Source organism: Neoarius graeffei, chromosome 10 (genome assembly GCF_027579695.1).
Source record: "Neoarius graeffei isolate fNeoGra1 chromosome 10, fNeoGra1.pri, whole genome shotgun sequence".
NCBI classification, from domain to species: Eukaryota; Metazoa; Chordata; class Actinopteri; order Siluriformes; family Ariidae; genus Neoarius; species Neoarius graeffei.
Genome location: NC_083578.1, coordinates 79153915 through 79171390, shown reverse-complemented (window position 1 = coordinate 79171390; position 17476 = coordinate 79153915). Strand labels below are relative to the sequence as shown.

The following is a 17476-nucleotide window of genomic DNA, read 5'->3' as shown; positions in this document are numbered from 1 at the left end:
ACCAAATATTACAGTGCACAAATTTTTTTTTTTTGGCAGGGCAGTGTACAACCCCGATTCCAAAAAAGTTGGGACAAAGTACAAATTGTAAATAAAAACGGAATGCAATAATTTACAAATCTCAAAAACTGATATTGTATTCACAATAGAACATAGACAACATATCAAATGTCGAAAGTGAGACATTTTGAAATTTCATGTCAAATATTGGCTCATTTGAAATTTCATGACAGCAACACATCTCAAAAAAGTTGGGACGGGCAATAAGAGGCTGGAAAAGTTAAAGGTACAAAAAAGGAACAGCTGGAGGACCAAATTGCAACTCATTAGGTCAACTGGCAATAGGTCATTAACATGACTGGGTATAAAAAGAGCATCTTGGAGTGGCAGCGGCTCTCAGAAGTAAAGATGGGAAGAGGATCACCAATCCCCCTAATTCTGCACCGACAAATAGTGGAGCAATATCAGAAAGGAGTTCGACAGTGTAAAATTGCAAAGAGTTTGAACATATCATCATCTACAGTGCATAATATCATCAAAAGATTCAGAGAATCTGGAAGAATCTCTGTGCATAAGGGTCAAGGCCGGAAAACCATACTGGGTGCCCGTGATCTTCGGGCCCTTAGACGGCACTGCATCGCATACAGGCATGCTTCTGTATTGGAAATCACAAAATGGGCTCAGGAATATTTCCAGAGAACATTATCTGTGAACACAATTCACCGTGCCATCCGCCGTCAGCAGCTAAAACTCTATAGTTCAAAGAAGAAGCCGTATCTAAACACGATCCAGAAGCGCAGACGTCTTCTCTGGGCCAAGGCTCATTTAAAATGGACTGTGGCAAAGTGAAAAACTGTTCTGTGGTCAGACGAATCAAAATTTGAAGTTCTTTATGGAAATCAGGGATGCCGTGTCATTCGGACTAAAGAGGAGAAGGACGACCCGAGTTGTTATCAGTGCTCAGTTCCGAAGCCTGCATCTCTGATGGTATGGGGTTGCATTAGTATGTGTGGCATGGGCAGCTTACACATCTGGAAAGACACCATCAATGCTGAAAGGTATATCCAGGTTCTAGAGCAACATATGCTCCCATCCAGACGACGTCTCTGTCAGGGAAGACCTTGCATTTTCCAACATGACAATGCCAAACCACATACTGCATCAATTACAGCATCATGGCTGCGTAGAAGAAGGGTCCGGGTACTGAACTGGCCAGCCTGCAGTCCAGATCTTTCACCCATAGAAAACATTTGGTGCATCATAAAACGGAAGGTACGACAAAAAAGACCTAAGACAGTTGAGCAACTAGAATCCTACATTAGACAAGAATGGGTTAACATTCCTATCCCTAAACTTGAGCAACTTGTCTCCTCAGTCCCCAGACATTTACAGACTGTTGTAAAGAGAAAAGGGGATGTCTCACAGTGGGAAACATGGCCTTGTCCCAACTTTTTTGAGATGTGTTGTCATGAAATTTAAAATCACCTAATTTTTCTCTTTAAATGATACATTTTCTCAGTTTAAACATTTGGTATGTCATCTATGTTCTATTCTGAATAAAATATGGAATTTTGAAACTTCCACATCATTGCATTCCGTTTTTATTTACAATTTGTACTTTGTACCAACTTTTTTGGAATCGGGGTTGTATATGGTACATGTTTTTAAAATAAAAATAATCAGTTTTCTGTGAATCCATTTTATTTGAACGTATCAGAACACTTTATGGTTATTATGCAGAACAACTATGTAAACGTATATAAAATGCAAAAAAAAAAAAATCTCCAAAAAAAAAAAAAAGCTTTGTACACTTTATTCACAAACAGATTTAAGGAGTACGGAAAGATTAAAGTAAAATGATGAATGTATAAAAAGAAGCATGATCAGTGTGCCTCAGAGGTATTACTATTACATTTATAAATACATCGATTCTCAAAAGAGGTGAAAAGCACCTCTTCGTTTCACTTGTATTCCCCCCCAAATCCAACTTTCCAGTTTGGAAAGTATTTCAGCGTAAAAAGAAAATACTTTCCTGACCGGTCATTTACTATAAAATGAACAGTTTTATTTTCCACCTGTTATAGAACAGACCAAAAGGATCAGGATTAGTGTAAAAAAACAAAAAACAACAAAACCTACTTCGTTATCCTGCATCTTTCTGTAATTAAGCTCAAAGCATCAGCTTTAACCACGACACTTTTCTCCCAGCTCTAATTCAGGTTCTCTTTTCTTTATAATAATAATTTATCAATTTCCACTTTTAAATCTTAAAGCATTGCACAGGCACTCCCATCAGGATGAAATGAGCCCAGTCCAGGCTCGATCTGGTCCCCACCCGGCCGGTCCAGTTTTCTTGGAGGCAAACGATCGTTGCAGTGACTCGCAGCTCTCTTCTCCGCACTCCATCTTGCTTGGCACGTCACTCTTGGCCTTCTCCCTCCTCTGCTTAGGCAATCCCTCACTTTTTCTGTAAGAACTTCATTTTGTTCCCTGAAAGCACAACAGACCGTCACAGTGAGGAAGCAGATAATATAAATGATTCCCTTTTTTGGTTGAGGTGAAGCAAGCGGCTTACCGAGTCCCTTGAGAAATTTGTTGACTCCGAAGGGTTCAGGCTCAGGACAGGAGGCGAGATATTCTGCTGCTCGCACTTCAAACAGGCCTACAAAGAGAGACGAACAAGACCAACGCACACATTTAATTATTCCCATTCGTGGCCTGTTTATTATTTGCAAATCATCTTTAAATCATGCGTAGGTAAAGAACAACACTGAAGCAACCCCAGGTCATAACACCGCCTCCAGAGGCCTGTGCAGTGGCCTCTATGCATGATGGGTTTATTGCTTCATGTACTTCCGTTCTTACCCTGACACACCCTTTTGAATGGGGTCAATCTGGACTCATCAAACCACGTGACCTTTTGCCATTGCTCCAGAGTCCAATCTTTACGCTCCCTACCAAATTGAAGCCTTTTCTCCTGATTCGTCTCACTAACAAGTGGTTTTCTTATGGCCACACAGATGTTTAGTACCAAACCTGTGAGTTCTCTCGCATCATGAGCGTGGAAATGCTCTTAATTTCACTATTAAACACAGCCGTGAGCTCTACTGTCCATTATTTATCTATTACGATTCAACTTCACCAAGCATTTAAAGGTCCCATGACATGAAATTTTCACTTTCTGAGGTTTTTTAACGTTAAAATGAGTTCCTCTGACCTTCTTAAGTCACCCCAGTGGCTAGAAATTTCATAATGTGTAAACCAAACTATGCCCAATATTTGAGAATGGCGCGTCAAAACGGCGCGTTGAGAAGCTCTTCCCTTGCCGACGTCAGCAAGGGAGATGATCCCCACGCCCCCCCTCTGGATTCCCACCCACCGTATGGATTGCCCGCCCAGTTGTAGTGAGGAGACCATAGAGGACACAACAACATGGCACCACCTAAGCGAGCGAAACATGGAAGTTGTGCTGTACATGGATGTGACAACACAGAAAGGAGTCTGTTTTTACTGCCGACGGGAGAGCCCCTGAAGACGCAGTGGCTTAATTTTATTTACTTCAATAATACGCCGTCGAGTCTACCTAAGACGGTGTATGTTTGTCGGAAGCATTTTACTGATGAATGTTTCCACAACTTGGGACAGTACCGGGCAGGTTTTGCACATCAACTGTCACTGAAGCCTGGGTCCGTACCAAGCATCCCTGCCACATCAGCCACAAACACCGAACAAGTAAATGTATAACTGTTAAGTCGTTTTGCCGTGTTTTAAAATCGGTGCGTTAGCCTTGCAATGGCTACATTAGCTGTGCAGCTAACCGCTTCCTGCAGTTAGCCAGGTACTCTGCGCTACAAAACCAAAAAGCATGCAGCATGCTCTGTTATAATAGCCAATCAAAACAGTTTTTACAAAGACACCCACATTCTTTAAGTCACTCGTTCATTTTATTTGTTTGTTTGTTCAGTAAAAACCCAAACATTTGTTGAATTTATTTTATTTCCTCGCGTCGCACCTTAATGACGTCAGCGCGCGGTATTTTTCCCTTCGCGGTTTGTTCCTTCTCTCTCGCCATAGTAAGACACCCACATCCGCTTGTTCTGACCCACTGGAGGTAGCGTCACAGTGCTGTTAGCCAATCAGAGGTAACACGTTTACATGTCATGAATATTAATGATAAGACCCGCCCCCCACCCTCTACCCTTCCCCGCCTCCTGCTTCTCATTAGCAAAACGACGCACTGGGAAGAGCGCTGAAATGGGGCTTTCTCCCAGGAGGCTATATCTACGTGCCGAGGGTTCATTTCGAGAAAGGCTGCGGATATAACATCCGGAAACCTCCACGAGCCCGTTTAATGCATCAACAAACCACCATGCCATGGGTCCTTTAAGTGATCTCTGATCATAGTCAGTCAGGATTTTTTTTTCCACAACATTGATGGTTCACCACTATCCTTCCAGGTTTTAATTTGTTCTTCTTTGATTCCTCGAGACCAGTAGATCTTAAAAGTGAGTTCTGGGGACTCCAGGGGTCTGTGAAACACAGCAACGTGAGCTGTGATTATTATTATTATTTTAAAAATTGTGTTATGGTAGTTAAAATCACTATGATGAATGTTATCATACTTGTTCTTTCGATTTTAGCTGGTTTAACTGGTTCCTCAAAAACAACTTGAAGCTAATGAAATTTTTAAAAATGAAAAATAAATATATACACACACTACTGTTCAAAAGTTTGGGGTCACCCAGACAATTTTGTGTTTTCCATGAAAAGTCACACTTTTATTTACCACCATAAGTTGTAAAATGAATAGAAAATATAGTCGAGACATTTTTCTGGCTATTTTGAGCATTTAATCAACCCCACAAATGTGATGCTCCAGAAACTCAATCTGCTCAAAGGAAGGTCAGTTTTATAGCTTCTCTAAAGAGCTAAACTGTTTTCAGCTGTGCTAACATGATTGTACAAGGGTTTTCTAATCATCCATTAGCCTTCTGAGGCAATGAGCAAACACATTGTACCATTAGAACACTGGAGTGAGAGTTGCTGGAAATGGGCCTCTATACACCTATGGAGATATTGCACCAAAAACCAGACATTTGCAGCTAGAATAGTCATTTACCACATTAGCAATGTATAGAGTGGATTTCTGATTAGTTTAAAGTGATCTTCATTGAAAAGAACAGTGCTTTTCTTTCAAAAATAAGGACATTTCAAAGTGACCCCAAACTTTTGAACGGTAGTGTATATTCTTTTGGTGGAAATTTCAGGAACAAAAATCTCATTGGCACCAATAAATAACCCCCATTTACATAATAAGCCTAATGTCTGAATAGTTGAACCAAGTTTATGATATACACTACATGACTAGAAGTACTGTATGTGTACAAGTAAACTGGAAGCGCACGACTATCTACAATGCCTTTATATGCTACAACATTAAGATTTCCTTTAACTGGAACCGATACCCCTTTTCCACCAAGGCAGGTTTGGAGCCGGTGTCTAAATCTTGAACCAGTTCTTCACGTTTCAATAGCTAAAGATCCGGCTCTCGGCAAGGAAAACTGGTTCGAGAACGCACCAACAAACATTTTTGAAGGTCTAGAACCAAGAAGCGCCTAGTTCAGCGGATTGGGTGGGATTATTGTGACCAATAAGACCAACTGAACAGCATCAGACTTTGTGAACATCAGGGGAAAAAAAAAAACAAAACTAGTCTAGCGTCTACTCTAGTCTGTCTAATCCACAGGTCTGAAAGAGATTACAATCTGTTCCACTCACACTGCGAACTGTGCATGTTCTCCATTAGTGACAACCACAGGTTTCAGAAAAACAATGTTTTTATATTTTCCATCTGCGATTTCTGGTAATAAAAATGACCTATTAATTTGTTATTGACAGAAATCAAATGATCAAAATGTACACAGACTGTTAATGTCCTTTTAAATCAGTTAAACAGGCTCGAAGAAAAATGCTACAATAAAGCTGAATACACTAACTGGACTGAAGTGCTTCACGTTATCATGGTAACATTGACAATAACACTCCGCGTTCACAGTGATCAAGATGGTCCACAACGTAAAAGAGCTTCATTTACGTAGTTCCAGTACATATACAATACACATTATCCGTGTGTTTTGCGCTTGGCGCTAGCATTGCTGGGAAAGCAGAGACGCATATAGTGACGCGACTCTATGGTGGCTCTCTAGCTTTTGGAAATGCAAACCAGTTCTTAGAAGGTTTGCAAGTTGAACCAATTCCAAACTGGCACGAGCACCAGCCCAGAACTAGCACCTAGTTCACGTTGGTGGAAAGGGTGTACAAGAGGCCCAACCATGTTCCAGCATGACAACAACCTTGTGCACAAAGTTAGCTTCGTGACGATATGGTTTGCCAAGCTTGGAGTGGAAGACCGTCACATGTCCTGCATACAGCCCTGACCTCAACCCCAGGCCTTCTCACCCAGTATCTGCATTTGACCTCACTCATGCTCTTGTGGAATGAGCACAAATCCCCACAGTTGCGCTCCAAAATCCAGCGCAAAGTCTTTCCAGAAGGTTAGAGGTCATAATAACAGCAAAGAAGGAACAACTCAATATTAATGCCTATGGTTTTGGAATGGGAGTCAACACTTCGGTGTCCACATACTTTTGGCCATACTGAACAGCATCAGATATTCCCGTTTGATGTGAGTCAAGCAAAGTTAATGGCTGGTTAAGTAATTAGTCATGGTAAATTTCATTTTTCTGCTCTGTTTCCAATAGTCATGAACAAACCTTTCATCAACATGGACTATGAAGGTCAGTGAAGAAGTCTGGTAATGCTGAAGAGCCAAAAATCTTCTACTACACTTTAGTAACTCTGATACTATTATGAAACCATTATGGTTGGGTCTTAGAAGTAGTTGTCCTATTATGGGCATAAAACAACTACACATACACACAGAAAGACACAAGTGCAACATTATTCATGATTGTTATTGGGGGCCAAGCAGAGAAGTTGTGTAGGCACCCATTGTGTTTCTACCTTTTCTTATTCATCATCATCATCTAGCTAGGGTGAATATGGCGGCCCATAGAACTGCCTGGTAAAATGTTTTGAAATTTGGCACACTGATGCCCCTTTTCCACCAAATCATTTCCAGGGCTGGTTCGGGGCCAGTGCTGGTGCTGGTTCACAACTCGTTCAACTTGCAGACCAGCTGAGAACCAGTTTGCTTTTCCATAGCTCGCGGTGCTAAGGGAAGCCACGTCATTACGTCGCTGTATACGTCAGTTACGTCGCTGTATACGTCAGTTATGTTGCTACGTTTGCATAAACCTTGGCGCGAATATCGAAGCAAAAACAACACGGAAGAAGCAGCAGCAACAACAACAGCAATAATAATAATAATGGATGACTTCGCATTTGTACAGCTGCTGCTTCTCGTCGCTTAAAAATGGCGATCTTTCGCAGTCTTGTTATTGTTGTCGGTCTTAACAACTCCGCCCCCCGCTGACATAAGCGGTTCTTTCCTCTGGCCCAGCAAAGAGGTGGTGCTAGCCTGGAACCGGTTTTTCTGGCCCCAGAGCCAGTTCTTTGTCAGTGGAAACAGAAAACCCGGTTCCAAACCAAGCACTGGCCCTGAACCAGCCCTTGAACTGCTTTGATGGAAAAGGGGCATGATTGGGGACAGTCCGCTGAGTCTTTTCACCAAGTCTCATATTTGCACCTTGAGTACTCTAGCACCACCGACAGGTCAAATTTGGAGGTGTGTTTACGCAGGTAACTTCTGAACTGTATGGCCAATTAAAAAGAAAATCAAACCAATCAATCCAACCATCCATCCTTGGCTCAAGCTGAGTTCTAGGCACCTCATGTCATCAATTTCTGCCATACTGGATTTTCCACTATTTTGGATTTTATTAAAAAAAAAAAAAAAAAAAAAAGGTGTTTTTTTTTTTTTCACAACTCCTCGGACAAAATTTTCCAATCCAAAATCTGCCCAATCTTCACCAGATTGGTCACAGGTGATCTTCAGACTAAGCCTCACAAAAGTTACGGATTTTTGATTTTCGAAAGCATTCGATCATAACAGCCAATCAAACTTGGCAGCAAAGCCACCAAACAGGAAGTGAACCCATCTCTCAGCAACACACTGATGTATCTACACCAAACTTGGTGGACTTAATCAAGACCCCATCCAAAGGGAGTCCAGAAAAAATTACCCCATTTTACCACACAGGGGCACTATAATAAGAGAAAACACAATTTTTTTGTAATTACTCTTCATATCTTTGGTCTAGGGCGGCACGGTGGTGTAGTGGTTAGCGCTGTCGCCTCACAGCAAGAAGGTCCGGGTTCGAGCCCCGTGGCCGGCGAGGGCCTTTCTGTGCGGAGTTTGCATGTTCTCCCCGTGTCCGCGTGGGTTTCCTCCGGGTGCTCCGGTTTCCCCCACAGTCCAAAGACATGCAGGTTAGGTTAACTGGTGACTCTAAATTGACCGTAGGTGTGAATGTGAGTGTGAATGGTTGTCCGTGTCTATGTGTCAGCCCTGTGATGACCTGGCGACTTGTCCAGGGTGTACCCCGCCTTTCGCCCGTAGTCAGCTGGGATAGGCTCCAGCTTGCCTGCGACCCTGTAGAACAGGATAAAGCGGCTAGAGATAATGAGATGAGATCTTTGGTCTAAAAGCATGATATCATTTGAAGGTCATGTCTTTTTCGATCCATGTTGCCATTTCCAGTTCTGCAATCGTATTGAACAGCAAAGCTGCTAAACAGGAAGTGGGCTCATATTTTGGTCAGCCGATATAAAACTTGCCCTTGACAAAAATGACATGCAGTTTCTGAGTTTCCATAATTATGGAAACTATACCCTGCTGGGCAGCTCGGCCCCCTCATCACTGCTCGCAGCTATATTTGTTTTAAAGTGTGTAATCATGACGTGTCTCTTCTGAACAGTAGGCAGAGTAAATGAAAAAGCTGCACTTGCTGTTAGCTAGCTCTTTCATTCAAACAACACAAAACTAGAGGTCTGTCATTTGCCCTTTCATTTAACTCGTCCTTTGAACGTTTGCGTTGTCTATTTACCCCCATTTTTGCTTCTCAAGCACTACTGATGTGTTCTGGATGTCCCAGAATGTAGGCGTCAATAAATTAACCCCAATGCACGCGAAATCTTGTAGGCTTTCTACAAAAAGATCACTCGACTTGACTTTTTAGTGATAAACCTGAGCTACGAAGAAATCAGACCCAGTCTATAATTCATACAGACTATTTTTACTTACAGCCATTATAGATTTCGGTTCCACCAAAGTTTAAAACAAAACACCACAACATCCCTGAACGCATTATTTAAACAGCAAAAAAGATGTAGATGCCAAAAATGCAGCTTTATTTTCGCTCCCCCCCTTCAACAAACAGAGCCAAGGGTTAGCCTTGCCAACCCATTTATATGATCTGTGCCTGAGAAGATTAATCACTCTTGGTACATGTGCTTCATGTATAATTTGGCATGAGTCATTTCTAATTGTACAAGTACAGACTCTTCCAATAGTCTCATTCTTCCTTTTCCCTTATGCTTTTATAACCATCATTAGATTTGTTCCTCAGTTAAATCGTTCAAAGACGACCATCAGGAAACACTTCGGCTTGTGCACAAATAAGAACGGCAGCTACAGTCTCCATAAATCCTGCTATTTTTACATAAAACCTAAAGAATTTCTGATCAAATCTGATCGTAGGAATGTTTCATAATCGAAGCTGCAGGTCCGACAGACACGTGTGTATGCGAGAGTCTTCGCTCACCCTTGACTCCGCCCTTGCGGAGCTCTCGGTCCTGGATGAAGCCGGCGAACATCTGCGTGTCCATGAACAGCTGGAGGAACTGCCGCACGCCTCGGGACGGATGAGACTTCCTGAAGGTTTCTCGGTTGAGCTCGCGGACGCCGTTGTATCCCGTCTCGTTGATGTGCAGCGGGTAATGGCCCACCAGCTCTATGAAGAATCTCACAAACGCCTCGGATACCAGAGCACTCAGACTGCACTCCTCTGCGCACAAGGCAGGAGAAGTCGTCAAACAAGAGCAAATTAATATAGAACAAGCAAAACATTGCTTGAGAAACAAGCCATGCGAGGGTGGCACGATGGTGTAGTGGTTAGCACTGTCGCCTCGCAGCAAGAAGGTCCGGGTTCGAGCCCCGTGGCCGACGAGGGCCTTTCTGTGCGGAGTTTGCATGGTGTCTGCGTGGGTTTCCTCCGGGTGCTCTGGTTTCCCCCACAGTCCAAAGACATGCAGGTTAGGTTAACTGGTGACTCTAAATTGAGCGTAGGTGTGAATGTGAGTGTGAATGGTTGTCTGTGTCTATGTGTCAGCCCTGTGATGACCTGGCGACTTGTCCAGGGTGTACCCCGCCTTTCGCCCGTAGTCAGCTGGGATAGGCTCCAGCTTGCCTGCGACCCTGTAGAACAGGATAAAGCGGCTAGAGATAATGAGATGAGATGAGACAAGCCATGCGCTCTCTCCTCGGGGGACAGCCAACACAGGACACGTCTATATCTGCGTAATGTCTACAGGAAGAGTGGAAAGCGTGGCACTAATGATCAATCAGACTTTTGAGTACTATACACACAAACTCTAAATAGTGAAAATCTCCTTTCTTTGTATACGCTCTCCTGGTGCCTGATGTGATGCCAACACCTGATCCTGACATACTTGTGCTTTTTTTTAAAAAAAGTCTGGTTCCTCTTGAAGGTTTCTTCCTCATACCATCTCAAGGAACTTTCCCCCCCTCTCATGTCTGGCTTGCTCATTAAGGATTTACAGATTTCTGTCAAGCTCTCGCGTCAGAATACCCATTGTTAAAAGCGCTACACAAATAAAACGTAACTGAACTGACATTTATAGTGCACTTGTAATAGTCTAGCATTGCCATGAGCCCCTTCTTATTATCGTAAACTTGAACGCTAATCTAACTTGATGCTGAAACTCCTCAGCTTTCCATCAGTGGTTTTATGGTGCCACTACTGCCAGATAAACCATCTGTGCATACTATGATGGACAGTTGGTGTTTGTGTGTACATTCAGATTTGGCCTCAGTGCAAGACGCTTGTGAATACGACGCTTGCTAAAAGCACAGCCCTTGTCTTGTTTTCCATTTGCCAATTAACTTTAATCATCATGTACAGAATTAAGAAAAAGGCAGCTGTCGTGTACGAATCTTGCTTTTTAAAAATCATCAGTAGTCTGACTTGGCAGTCTAACCATGTGATGAATCAAAGCTCTTCGTTTAAAAAAAAAAAAAAAAAAAAATCGTACGAGTCATTCAATACAAAGAGCCCAGGTCACACCTTTAAAATGCAGAGTCCATTTTAAAAGGGTGCGGCCTTTGTATGTTCATCTGTTCAAACGCGTGCCAAATGTACGTACTGACCTCCCTTCCTGTCCTCTTTGCTGCGTTCCAGCATCTCCTCCCGACTCTCCAGGACTTCCTGCAGGGCTGCTTGGAGCTTACTGGGGAGGATGCAGTCTTCATCTCCCATCTGGCAGACATGCAGGAATGTACAAGGGTGCGATGCAGAAGATAAGAGTAATAGAGAGGAAATAAATACAGTAGATTCAGACCGTTTGGAAGCTGGATGCATCTGTATTGTATCCAAACACTAGTACTGCATTATCCAAATATGCGCATAACCTGATCTACAAGTATAGCAATGTAACCGTTACCTCATTAAACGAGTTTATAACCGCAGCTATATCGAATCCTTGATTCAGATTGGTCAGAAGGTGTTGAGTAATTTTCTCTAGCGGCCGTTCTGACATTAGTTCGGGTTGCAATGCAAAAAAAACCCAAACCAAAACAAACAAACAAACAAACAAAACCCCCACACTTTTAAATGAACACTCTCGTTATTTAATGGTTATTCCATGAAATCGAGCTGTACATGAGCTGATATAAGCCATGTATGACGAGATTGAGTTGAATAACTGTTTTATTCTATCCACATTCTCTGAATTTTGAGAGAGTATTTTTATTTTTTGCAAATCCAATTTAAAAAAAAAAAAAAAAAAAAACTTTATACAAACCGTCTGACAAAATTTCTGCTTAGTAAACAAACCGGCGAAAAAACAGTAACAATTTGTGAAAAATGCTATAATAATAATAATAATAATAATAATAATAATAATAATTCTTGGGGGGGGACGGGACCTTCTTACCATCAGATACTTTTATTCCGTATTTTTATTTTTTTTTTGTATTTTCTGGGTTGAGTTTTTAATTTCGTCCTCGGTTGGTTCAGCAACACGCGTCGCCATTTTGTTTTTCTCTATTCACGGTATATGAGCCGATACCCTCGTAGTAGAGTAGCCAATCAGAGCGCACAATTGCTCATATCCAGTGAATGTGGACAGAACAATATACATTAATAATTTCTCTTGTAACATCTCAAACACTTGTACAGCAAATACACCCTGCACACACCCTGATTAACAACTGTTGACATGGTGAGATCTCTTCTGCGAGATGTTTATTTAGCATCTCTGGAAGGAGTGTCGGTGCTTTGTAATGGTTAGCGCTGAAGCTGTTCCTTTAAACCTAAGAACAGAAGGTTTTCAGATTTCTCGAACGTGACACGTGGCTTCTTTCTTTTCTTAACTTCAAGAGAGAAGAAAAAGAAGCTGTGAATGTACGACTTTGCTGTATAGCTGCTCTAATCTAAGTGATAACTTGTTTCACAGACGTTCCAGAAGATTAACTGTACCTATAAATGTATAATTGGATGATGCATCATTCAGTAATAAAGTAGTTATAACTGTTGGCAAACTGGGTGTGGTATAATAGAAGAAGAAGAAAAAACACTTCAGGAGATAATAAATCTCGTGGTGGTGAGAATCACTCCACTTCACCTTGTGCTGCATCACAATGCACCTTCATTGGTAATTTTCCCATAATGCCACGCCCTGTCGTGTTTTATTCCTTACTTATTCAGTCATGCCAGTTTAGGATTGACAACATCTAAATCCAGAAACGTCACTTGAACGCAATTAGTAACACAGGCCTGGACTTGAACCTCACATCACAACACTCTTACACAAGATCCACACCCGTTTTATAGCAATATCCTTAAACATACTCTCTCTCACACACACACCTCTGTACTGGAAAAGAGGCCACACCAGGACACGTACCTGCACAACAAACTTGTCCGCACACAAGTCCACAATAAGCACCTGAAAAGACAGTAATACAACTCTATAAGGATGTTTCACTTGTGTCATGTAAATATTATTATACATTTCATTCTTTAATATCAAAGTGTACCAAATGATTTTTGTACCTACTGGAAACCAGTTACAGTACACATACAGTGGGGCAAAAAAGTATTTAGTCAGCCACCAATTGTGCAAGTTCTCCCACTTAAAAAGATGAGAGAGGCCTGTAATTTTCATCATAGGTACACTTCAACTATGAGAAACAGAATGGGGGGAAAGCATCCAGGAAATCACATTGTAGGATTTTTAATGAATTAATTGGTAAATTCTTCGGTAAAATAAGTATTTGGTCACCTACAAACAAGCAAGATTTCTGGCTCTCACAGACCTGTAACAACTTCTTTAAGAGGCTCCTCTGTCCTCCACTCGTTACCTGTATTAATGGCACCTGTTTGAACTCGTTATCAGTATAAAAGACACCTGTCCACAACCTCAAACAGTAACACTCCAAACTCCACTATGGCCAAGACCAAAGAGCTGTCAAAGGACACCAGAAACAAAATTGTAGACCTGCACCAGGCTGGGAAGACTGAATCTGCAATAGGTAAGCAGCTTGGTGTGAAGAAATCAACTGTGGGAGCAATTATTAGAAAATGGAAGACATACAAGACCACTGATAATCTCCCTCGATCTGGGGCTCCACGCAAGATCTCACCCCGTGGGGTCAAAATGATCACAAGAACGGTGAGCAAAAATCCCAGAACCACACGGGGGGACCTAGTGAATGACCTGCAGAGAGCTGGGACCAAAGTAACAAAGGCTACCATCAGTAACACACTACGCCGCCAGGGACTCAAATCCTGCAGTGCCAGACGTGTCCCCCTGCTTAAGCCAGTACATGTCCAGGCCCATCTGAAGTTTGCTAGAGAGCATTTGGATGATCCAGAAGAGGATTGGGAGAATGTCATATGGTCAGATGAAACCAAAATAGAACTTTTTGGTAAAAACTCAACTTGTCGTGTTTGGAGGAGAAAGAATGCTGAGTTGCATCCAAAGAACACCATGCCTACTGTGAAGCATGGGGGTGGAAACATCATGCTTTGGGGCTGTTTTTCTGCAAAGGGACCAGGACGACTGATCCGTGTAAAGGAAAGAATGAATGGGGCCATGTATCGTGAGATTTTGAGTGAAAACCTCCTTCCATCAGCAAGAGCATTGAAGATGAAACGTGGCTGGGTCTTTCAGCATGATAATGATCCCAAACACACTGCCCAGGCAATGAAGGAGTGGCTTCGTAAGAAGCATTTCAAGGTCCTGGAGTGGCCTAGCCAGTCTCCAGATCTCAACCCCATAGAAAATCTTTGGAGGGAGTTGAAAGTCCGTGTTGCCCAGCGACAGCCCCAAAACATCACTGCTCTAGAGGAGATCTGCATGGAGGAATGGGCCAAAATACCAGCAACAGTGTGTGAAAACCTTGTGAAGACTTACAGAAAACATTTGACCTCTGTCATTGCCAACAAAGGGTATATGACAAAGTATTGAGGTGAACTTTTGTTATTGACCAAATACTTATTTTCCACCATAATTTGCAAATAAATTCTTTAAAAATCAGACAATGTGATTTTCTGGATTTTTTTTCTCATTCTGTCTCTCATAGTTGAAGTGTACCTATGATGAAAATTACAGGCCTCTCTCATCTTTTTAAGTGGGAGAACTTGCACAATTGGTGACTGACTAAATACTTTTTTGCCCCACTGTACGTTAATCTGAACAAAGCAGTTATGCACACTTGGGTTGACGTGAAACGTGCTGTACCACATTCTCGGGACATTTTACATCAGATTTATACTCAATATGTGAAAACCCCATCATAGGCTGCTGTGATCCGATTTTGGCCAAACTTCAATTTTTCGTCCCTAAAACAAACATTCATTCTCGGATTTAGGAAACCGGAATTATTTCACAGACAGACATAGAAATATTTTTGTTGACTTGTTAATCTTGTCTTGATTATTTCCTCCACAAACGATCTTACGATATCAGGAGTCAGTTTAATAAATGTGGTGCTAAAAGATAAAGATGTCCAAAACCTTGCTAGCCAAGTGTGATTTTCTCACACAGTCAATGGGAAAAGGGACATGAACCGAATCAGTTCAGTTTGTAATCAGATTCCAGCTGTCAACATCCTTGAGCTGCTCCTCCACTGCAGTCAGAATGAAATGTTTTCAGTGCATTTTTATCTTTTCACTTTTGGGGTTAACCAGAGTGTAAAATGCTCTAATTTCTCTTGTGGTTGAGATGTGTGCAAAATAGAAATCATATAGTACTGTGCAAAAGTCTTTGAGGACCCCCCCCCCCCCCCCTCCTTTTTTTTTTTGAAGTACAAACTTTATTTTATGACCTCGAGATTATCAAGTTGGTACAAAAACATTTCAGAGTTCCAAACTTTCGTTTTCCAGCATAAAATTAAATGTCAGAGAACAACAATGTTTGTATCTGAGCAGCATATTACACAAGAGAGCACTTTTTCAATTATAAAACATAATAAAGGCTACCAGGTTTTGGTGCAAAATTAAGAAGCGAGTGTGACAGTCAAAGCATCCAGAAGAACCGTGGCTGGTTCTTCAAGATGCTCAGTAAAACCTACAGCTGACTTCCTTATAAAAGTCAAGTTTATTTCTATAGCGCTTTTAACAATAAACATTGTCGCAAAGCAGCTTTACAGAATTTGAACATGAGCTAATTTTTATCCCTAATCTATCCCCAATGAGCAAGCCTGTGGCGACGGTGGCAAGGAAAAACTCCCTCAGACGACATGAGGAAGAAACCTCGAGAGGAACCAGATTCAAAAGGGAACCCATCCTCATTTGGGCAACAACAGACAACATGACTATAACATTAACAGTTTTAACATGAAGTCAGTTTCGTTGATGTTATAACTCTTCATTGATGGAAACTTGAGTGCAAAAAACTGTTCATGACAACTGCAGTCCTAAAGTTAGCAAGTCAACTGTAGTCCTCAGCCATAAAAGCATTACTGTAAGAGTCCAGAGCGTCTTCCAAGTGTGACTTTCAACTGTCCACATGGGGCCGTCCTCCACAGGAGCGATGCGATGAGACTCCAACCAGACACAGGGTACCAGGATGAAATCAGGCAGGTCCGAGGAGCAGAAGAGGTCAGCATCTTGATCCCAGGACCGACATGTAACTCAGAGGGACAGATTTTGGGGGGATGACACAGGTTGTTAGGTATGCCCAATGTCACCTGAATAAGTAGGAACAGTATACATATTCCACTGAGTACAAGCAGGGACTCCGGCAAAGCTAACTATGACAGCATAACTAAAAGGGAAGAGCCAGAAGGTAACACAGGCATGAGGGAGCTCCGGGACATAAAGCAGCCACCCATTACACCATCAACAAACTCGAGTGAGCAAGCGAGTGGGGGACTGACAGCATCCATACATCCCAGTTTACCAAACCACTCTATGCCTGAGGACCCTCCAGATCTACTCCTTTACCTCATAAACACCATTAACATAAGGCTTGACTAAACAGATATGTTTTCAGCCTAGACTTAAACGCTGAGATTGTGGCTGATTCCCGAACACTACTTGGAAGGCTGTTCCATAACTGTGGGGCTTTGTAAGAAAAGGCTCTGCCCCCTGATGTAGCCTTCACTATACAAGGTACCAGTAGATAGCCTGCACCTTTTGATTTAAGTAGGCGTGGCGGGTCATAGAGGACCAGAAGTTCACTCAGGTACTGTGGTGCGAGACCATTCAGTGCTTTAAAGGTCAACAGTAGTATTTTATAATCAATATGAAATTTGATTGGGAGCCAATGCAGTGTGGATAAGACAGGGGTGATGTGGTCATGTCTTCTAGTTGTAGTAAGGACTCTTGCTGCTGCATTTTGAACTAACTGGAGCTTGTTTATGCACTTATTGGAACATCCAGACAGTGAGGCATTACAATAATCCAACCTGGAGGTAACGAAAGCATGAACTAGTTTTTCCGCATCATACAGTGACATTAAATTTCTTATCTTAGCCATATTTCTGAGATGAAAGAAAGCTATCCGGGTGATGTTATCAATGTGAGTTTCGAATGAAAGACTGGGGTCAATAATCACCCCGAGGTCTTTTACCGCTGCACATGAAGAAACAGAAAGGCCATCTAGAGTTACCGTGCCATCAGAAAACTCACTTCTAGCTGCATGTGGTCCTAGTACAAGTACTTCAGTCTTGTCAGAGTTAAGCAGAAGGAAGTTAATAAGCATCCAG

General features: G+C 42.0%; 1 protein-coding gene across 1 annotated transcript in view; it reads right to left on the bottom strand.

The window, feature by feature from the left end:
* Nucleotides 1-2163: 2163 nt before the first annotated feature.
* Nucleotides 2164-17476, bottom strand: part of dennd2c (DENN/MADD domain containing 2C) — a 51540-nt gene continuing 36227 nt past the window's right edge. Inside the window, exons 15-19 of the mRNA XM_060932364.1 lie at nucleotides 13168-13209; nucleotides 11411-11519; nucleotides 9786-10028; nucleotides 2576-2662; nucleotides 2164-2490 (exon numbers count right to left, since the gene is read on the bottom strand). Coding sequence (XP_060788347.1) covers nucleotides 2459-2490; nucleotides 2576-2662; nucleotides 9786-10028; nucleotides 11411-11519; nucleotides 13168-13209 — 513 coding nt within the window. The 3' untranslated portion in view covers nucleotides 2164-2458. The remainder of the gene's footprint in view (nucleotides 2491-2575; nucleotides 2663-9785; nucleotides 10029-11410; nucleotides 11520-13167; nucleotides 13210-17476) is intronic.